We start from the raw sequence: 7,879 nt of genomic DNA, 5'->3' as shown, positions 1-7,879 counted from the left end.
TTTCTTTCTTTCTTTCTTTCTTTCTTTCTTTCTTTCTTTCTTTCTTTCTCTCTGTCTCTCTCTCTCTTTTTTTAATTTGGAGATGTCTTTTAAAGTAAGTCTTTTATCTTAAAGTCTGAGAAAAATTTTGTGTTCATTTATATTATGAACCCAAATTGATACTTAATTCTTTTGACAGTCTGGTCTATCAGGCCTCTTACTATAATACTGAAAGCAAATCAGGCCTAATAATCCAAAAGTCATTTGTTGACCAGTAAAATTTGAAACATTTTAAATAATGGAATCTATTTTTTTGTAGTTGAGAATTTTTATTCCTTTGTTTTATCAAGTAGTGACTTAATAGATTTTATCCCCTCTTCCTCCTTCTTCCCCACCTCCCTATTTATCTCTCGAGACTTCTCCCCTTCCATTATGAGAATATCATTGTGACAAACCACTACTTACTGAAAGGTATTGCAAAGTAAAATATTCTGCCTCAGACACCTACCGTAATAGCACAAGTCTTGGAACTCAAAAAAACTAAGGTTCTTTATTATGTATTGTAGGTAGACTAAATTTGACATATGTCATTTATTAAGTAGCTATTTTTTAAAGAATTTTTTTTTAAAGATTTATTTATTTTGAGAGAGTGAGAACGAGAGAGAGAGAGAGAGAGAGAGTACATGAGAGGGGGGAGGGGATGCAGGACTCGATCCCGGGACTCCAGGATCATGACCTGAGCCGAAGGCAGTCGCTTAACCGACTGAGCCACCCAGGCGCCCGAGAATTTTTCTGATAAAAGCCTATATGCTCAGCTTCTGTGATCATTTTATAAAACCAAAATTTAGAATGTGCAGTCTAGTTATTTGAATGGCTTTGGTAAAGAGTTTTAAATGTAGTTCTTATATCTCATACTACTTGATAAAACTAACATTTAACCAGAATTTGATTTTAGTTTAGTTTGATTTGAGCTGCTTAATAGTGTGGCCAAGGAGGCTATTGTGTGTTGAATGTAAATGTTGAGTGTGTGAGATACACTTTTTAAACGAGTTTTTTTAAAAAGTTATTCCATAAATTAACTTGAAATAATTATAGCTCTCAAGGAAATCAAAGATCACAAGGGAAATAACTTAGCTGTAGGGTGCATTTATTGAGTTCATTTATTTCACTTCTGTCTGTTAAAATGTACTTTGTATACTGGAATAGAAATTCTAACCCAAAATTTTCTGAAGGTTTATAGGAAGGAATTCCTGGCCAGTGAGTCTAACGTAAGAAAAAAACTCCAAAAACTTTTTAGAAATTAAAGAATAATATAATGACTTTGGCAGGCATGCTGTCACTTGTTGAGATGATTTTGGAAGAGATTGGTGTTTGTCTTAAATGATAGAATCAATCTATTAAGAGGTGTAGATATGAGTCAGTTTCTGAAGTAAATCGAAAATGAGGTTTTCCAAAAAATGTTTTTTTTTTATTATTTATACTATTATTTTTGCTTTGTCTTTGAGTTACTGATCAGTGAAACTTTTAGAAGACTGCTTATCTATTAAAAACAACTCTTTGGTATAGATCCTAGATTTGTTGGAAGGTAGCAATGCTCTATTAGTATTTAGTTGCATTTTCTATTTATTGATATTGATTCAAATATGAGTGATACATATTTTACTAATTGCTATAAACTCATTTCATTCAGGTATCCTTTCAGTTTATTTAAATTTGGTTATTCCTAAATGATAGTACCCTCATAGTTAAAATGGTTCTCCAATTTTTCTTAAACTTTGTAAATCTGGTACTTAAAATGTAAACATTCAAGGGATCTTTTTTATGAGTGTGAATTAACACTAGAAGAAACACACAGCTGGCAAATTGACAGTAGCATTGTTAAACAGTTAATTTCTTCTGTTCTGAGGCACCTAACATTTGGCCTAAAAGGCCATTAAAATTTTAGATTAGATTCTGTTTGTATTGTTGTAGTAAAAAGAGTATTTCCTCTGTATTTGCTCCTTCTGTTAAATTAAATTCTTTGTAGGAACCTCTGTAAATTGCACTCAGATCTGACTGTGATTATCTTAGCCCTCTTTTACATGCTTCGCCTAATTGCATTTTGAAAGCCCAGATATATATCATACGTATGATTTAATAATCTAATGTAAAACTGGGTATCTTTTTGTAAACACACATACAACGTGCGCACAAATGGGGCCCAGAGAATAAAACCTTCAGGGACAGTATTTTAAAGCCATGTCACTGCATTTGGTCTGATCATCCAATTTGTTTCCAAAGTTCTTAATAATTATTAATATGAAGTTAGTGAAGATGCTGTATTTTACCCAGCCTGCTCATTTTTGGTATTTGAGCATTTTTCTTGTTTCCGAGGTTTAAGTTCTCATGCCTATTTCTCTTGACTTTGAGGAAGTATAAAAGGCTTATAATGGATCACCAAGTCCCATCTAATCTGTCTGGGGACTTCTTTAACTTCCCTATACTTTGTAACAAAACAAAACAAAACCAATCTCTTCTGAGGAGGTGGGGTTTTTGTTTATTTCAGGCCAATTGGAGAAACATTTACACTGTTTTTAATTTTTTAAATTCTTTGGCTAATAATCCAGACTTACCAAAAAAAAGTTGTTAAAAATAGTACAAGTAGTTCCTGTGTTTCCTTCAGCCAATCTCCATTCCTTCCTTGTTGTTAAGAGTCTGGATAGAGAATGAGATTATGGCTTAAACAGATTAAATGATTTTACCTTTACATTTCTAGATGTTAAATCTGATTTCATTTAACTTAAAGCCTTGTGGAAATTGTCTGTTTGTTTTTTAGGGTGACGCAGATTTATGATGCAGGTGCATGTATCTATTTCTACTTTGCCTTTAACTACAGGGGAATAAGTGACCCACTGACTGTGTTTGAACAAACAGAGGTAATTTTGCATATATGAGTATACTCTTACATTCTTTTTTAAATAAACTTTCCTATCAATTTATGAATTTTAGTTTGATTCTCTTTAATCACTCAGTGGCTTACTTGGTTGGTAGTTCATAGAAACGAGAAGCATATTTGGCACACTGAGTTGTATAGTAACTTGTGAGTCTAAAATTAATATTCTCTAGAGACGTTAGAATTAATATTCTGAAATTATTCTGTAGCCTGTGATTCTTTGGTTGTTATTTACAGTATATAAAACCTGATTAAATTAAATAACAAAGGACTGTAGGCATCCTTGGGATCACTTTGGCAGTTCACCCATTTGCCAGTGGTGGCTGCAGTTGCGGTCAGCAGCCCTGCCGTTCTTGCTGTTTGTTGCTGTAGTATCCTCATTCTAGGTTTCTAATTTTCTGTTTGCTCTAGCTATACACAGGCCATTGAGGCTCATTTGCTGCCAGTTTCTGTTAACATTCCTTGAATGGCCTTAAGATTCCAATTTTCATTACAAGTATGCCTAGAGTTGAAGGACAGACTAGACTATGGAGGAGCTGGGAGGAGACAGGTTTGGTTAAACCTCACGTGTGCTAGTGTTTAAACTAGTGTTAAAGCCTAGTGTCTTAGTGTTATTGCATGCCAGCCAAAGGTAGTACCATGCAGTGATTTTCAGTGGCACACTTGTAGACAAAAACCATAGACAAGGTTTGGTTGGCTCCCTCCTATGCCTCCTTTATTTTTTTTTTTTTAACAACTTTTTTGAAGTATAATTGAAATACAGGAAACTGCACATATTTGGAGTGTACAATTTGGTGAGTTTTGCATGTGTTTACACCTGTGAAAATATCACCCCAATCAAAATAATGAACATATTTATCACCCTCAAAAGTTTGAGTACTTTTCTGTCAGCTTAGCCTTTCAGTGTTTTGATTGCCCTCTGGCTTCTCAAAGGTCCCGTCCCTGTACTATCCTACAAGAGTGAAATTATTCCTTTTTCCCCAATCCAAACTGCCATTTTTAAAGCGCTACTAATTTCAAGTAGTTATTGCTTTATTTAAAATTACTTGTTTAATTAATGTAATAATTTATTAAATGTAAAATAATCTTATTTAAAATAATTCGTTAGAAGCTATAATGCTAGAATTTTTTTTTGATTCATTTGAAAAACCCTAAATCCTAAATGATGAGAGTTCATACAAGTTACTTTGCAATGAGGTATGGTCCATCTGTCCTGCCTGGGCCCTCCTCTACCCTGGCCTAACTCCTGATAGTTTATACACACCTGAGTAATTCTGAGAGGTTCTAGGCACTGTAGATATTTCACCTCATGGCTGGTATATACTCATGAATTGAATATAATTCTCCTTCTGTTCCCCTTTTTTCACTCTGCACTTCAGTCATTCTCTGTTTTGCTTTAAGTGTTTATTTTTCTACACTTAGTGCTCTATAAGGAGGCTAATCAGGGCCGAACATATTAGGAGGAGAAAACAAGCGGGTTTTTTTGTGCTTAAATGTCCATAGGTCTGACAGTAATTTGTCCCAGGATATTGACCTAAGAAGTGTTCTCCATAAGGGCTTTTCTGTTTGATCTCTGATAGCTTTGCAACTAATTTTGAGTCTAATGCCCACTTTATGATATTTGGTGAGTAATTTAACCATCTAAGCCTCATTTTCTTTGTGAAATGCGGTTAATTGTAGTTATTCCATAAGGCTATAGCAGAAAATAAATGAGTTACTACAGGTAAATTGCTTAGTGTACTTTTGTAGACAGAAAATAAGCAGTTAAAATAAGTGTGAGTTACTAACACTTGGTACAGTGAGATGCTTATGTCAGAGTAGGACTTGACTGTCTTCACAAAATTATTAACAATGTAGTGCTGCTGAATTGATCATTTTGTCTTCTTTTTCTTTTCTAGAATCTTGAAGTGACTATTGCAGACATTGTGACCATTCGCTAGGAAAAAACGTATAAAGCTAGGCTGCATATTTTAAGTTTTCTTAACTGTAGTTAAGCCAAGAGAAAGGAAAATTAGGCATCCAGTTTGTTAATTTAAGCCAGGAAGTACGTGCCTCCTTTGGGAGCTGGGTCTTAGTCTTACTCTTTCGCTTCAAAGTGAAACCTAAGTAGCAACTATTTGTTGTGTTGTTTCCAAATACAGGCAGCTGCTAGAGAAGAAATCCTTGCTAATGGAGGGAGCCTGTCGCATCACCACGGAGGTAGAATTTCTAATATTCCTACTATTAAAAATAATTGGTTTGATAAAGTGCTGTGGAGAACAACAGTACATAATTGGAGGGTACCAGATATTTCTTGAGAGTTTGTGTGTCTGTCATTGAGATAGCCTAGGTTGTGGTAATAACCAACAGAAGAAATATTAAACATTACTGTTTTTCTTTTAAAGTATAAAACTTCTATTTCTCTAATTTAGACACTAAGTTAATTACTTGCCATGCTTTAGATGTTAAAATAGAAATGAGTCAACATTTTAATTTCCACATCATAGACATTTCATTTTCTCAGCTCTTGCATGTAAATCAGTTGGATTTTCTGGTTGTTTTTATACTTCCTGATTGAAGGTTTTAACACGCTGTCAGGTAACAGGTAACAAACAAATATAGGTCAGATCATGTTACAATAAAACTTTTGTAATTTATGTGCATTTTCAAGGTCTAGGCCTATAGGTCTTCATTTGTTAAAGATTCCCAAGTTTGATGAAATGATTTATTTTTCGAAATTATTGGCTTGAACTTGAATGTAGCTAGGTTTGATTGCATATTAATTTAAGAGATTCTGCCTCATTTAAATAGAAATCTTTTATTTCTATCATATTTCTCATATTTTTATTTTCTGTGTGCTCAAAAATTAAAACTGCATAGAAAAAACTCTAAACTACCTGGTTTCCTCTAGTGCTTAGGAAAAGATACTAGGTAAGCTAAATACAAAGTATATTTCCTCTGTACTGGTAAAATGAAGATGCTTTCCCTTGCCACCTTGCCCTCTTCTAAACTACTAAATATTGGAGTATCCTCCAGGACTCTGCCCTGAGCCAGTTTGTTTTGTGTTCAGTCCAGGTGATTACCTCAGTCCCAGGACTTAAAGATATGCTGATGATTCTCAACTACCAGAAAGCATCACCACCACGACATTCTAGTTCAAATCACTATTTCTTCCTGAGACTGCTGCAGTAGCATCTTAACTGGTCTGTCTACTTCCACTCGTGCTCCCCTACCGTCATTTCTGTTGCTGCCAGAGGAATCTTTTTCCAAAACTCAGTGTTTTCTCCTCACACTCAAAATAAAATCCAAACTCTTTATCAGGACCTTCAAGGATATACATGTGTCTTTCTCTCCATCTGCATCTCTTACTACTTTCTTACATTGGCTTTCTTGGCTGTTCTTCAGACATACCAACCCCCTTTCCCCTGCAAGGCCTTTGCTGTTTCTTCTTTTTCTGATGTTCTTTCTTCAATTGTTTTTCCCCCAGATATTTTCATGGCTCACTTTCCCCATCATTTAGTTCTCTGATAAAAATGTCACCTTCTGGGGCGCCTGGGTAGCTCAGTCATTAAGCGTCTGCCTTCGGCTCAGGTCATGATCCCAGGGTCCTGGGATTGAGCCCTGCATCGGGCTCCCTATGCCGCAGGAAGCCTGCTTCTCCCTCTCTCACTCCCCCTGCTTGTGTTCCCTCTCTCTCTGTATCTGTCTCTGTCAAATAAATAAAATCATTAAAAAAAAAAAAAAAGTCACCTTCTTAGAGGTATCTTCCCTGTTCTCTTGTTTAGTTTCTGTGTTCCTCATTTGAATAAGTTCAGTAAGGTTACTGACTTTATCTTGTTCGTCACTGTGTTTCCCAGTGCTGAGAGCAGTGACTACTGGCTCTTCTGTATAGTAGATGCTCAGTGAATATGTTAAGTGAATGGGTAAGTGCCTCAGTACTCACAGAATTTGGGACAGTTTTGCAAATTCTCAGAGAGCTCTGAATCTTTCATATTAAAATGGCTGTAGTCTCACTGTTAGTTTAATTTAAGGGTCAGGCCTTGTTTGAATATAGGGTCATGTTTAATCATGAAAAGGCTCAGTTTATTCCATAGTATTTTTTTTTTAAAGATTTTATTTATTTGACAGAGACACAGTGAGAGAGGAAACACAAGCAAGGGGAGTGGGAGAGGGAGAAACAGGCTTCCTGCTGAGCAGGGAGCCTGATGGCGGGGCTCGATCCCAGGACCCTGGGATCATGACCTGAGCTGAAGGCAGACGGTTAATGAATGAGCCACCCAGGCGCCCCATTCCATAATATTTCTGAGAAAGTGTATTAGCAGAGCCAGTTATTCAGTAGAAAAGTGGGGTGAAATAACATGCATTTCTCTACAACTGCATAACAGCAGACATTTTAGTGTTCTTCCATAGATGCATTGTGTACGTAAGGTTCTATTCAAACTTTGTCTTAAAGCAACTAAAAGGTTGAGAGGCAGAGGAGGAGGAAGGTAGCAGAGGAAGAGTAGAACTAAATTTTGTCTGGTCCCAGGAATTCAGCTAGATAGGTATCAAACCATTCTGAACACCTGCAAACTCAACAGGAGATCGAAGAAAAGAATAGCAGCAACTATCTGAACAGAAAAGCGACCACTTTTCTGGAAGGTAGGATGTGCGGAGAAGGGAATCTGAGGCGATATTCGGGAGGACAGACGGCGGGGGAGGGGGCCTCCTTTGGCCGCTTCTGGCAAGTGATAGAGCCGCGGAGCACAAAATCGGAACTTTTAGAAGTCGGCTCCGCCGAGGGACATCACTCCAGTGGCTAAGCGGGAGGTGGAACCCTCGCCGGGACAGTGTGGTCTCAGGACCCTCGGGGGGTCACAGAAAGACCGGGGGTGCCTGAGAGTGGCAGAGATCCCAGGTATTGGAGTGGGGAAGCCTGCTGCAAAGACATAGTCGAGGAGTGGGCTCTCAGCTCGGGGTAGCCATAAACCATAATCTGTGGCACAGTCG

General features: G+C 36.8%; 1 protein-coding gene across 3 annotated transcripts in view; it reads left to right on the top strand.

Annotated features, from left to right (window-relative positions):
- Positions 1-7,879, top strand: part of AGPS (alkylglycerone phosphate synthase) — a 185,714-nt gene that overhangs the window by 153,613 nt on the left and 24,222 nt on the right. For all 3 annotated transcript variants that reach the window (XM_073882004.1, XM_025849602.2, XM_073881999.1), the window contains 2 exons: positions 2,795-2,894; positions 5,053-5,110. In XM_073882004.1, the coding sequence (XP_073738105.1) occupies positions 2,795-2,894; positions 5,053-5,110 (158 nt within the window). The remainder of the gene's footprint in view (positions 1-2,794; positions 2,895-5,052; positions 5,111-7,879) is intronic.

Source organism: Callorhinus ursinus, unplaced genomic scaffold (genome assembly GCF_003265705.2).
Source record: "Callorhinus ursinus isolate GAN/ISIS: 27379988/994484 unplaced genomic scaffold, GSC_fseal_2.0 scaffold2, whole genome shotgun sequence".
NCBI lineage: Eukaryota > Metazoa > Chordata > Mammalia > Carnivora > Otariidae > Callorhinus > Callorhinus ursinus.
This window is presented reverse-complemented; position numbering and strand designations above follow the sequence as displayed.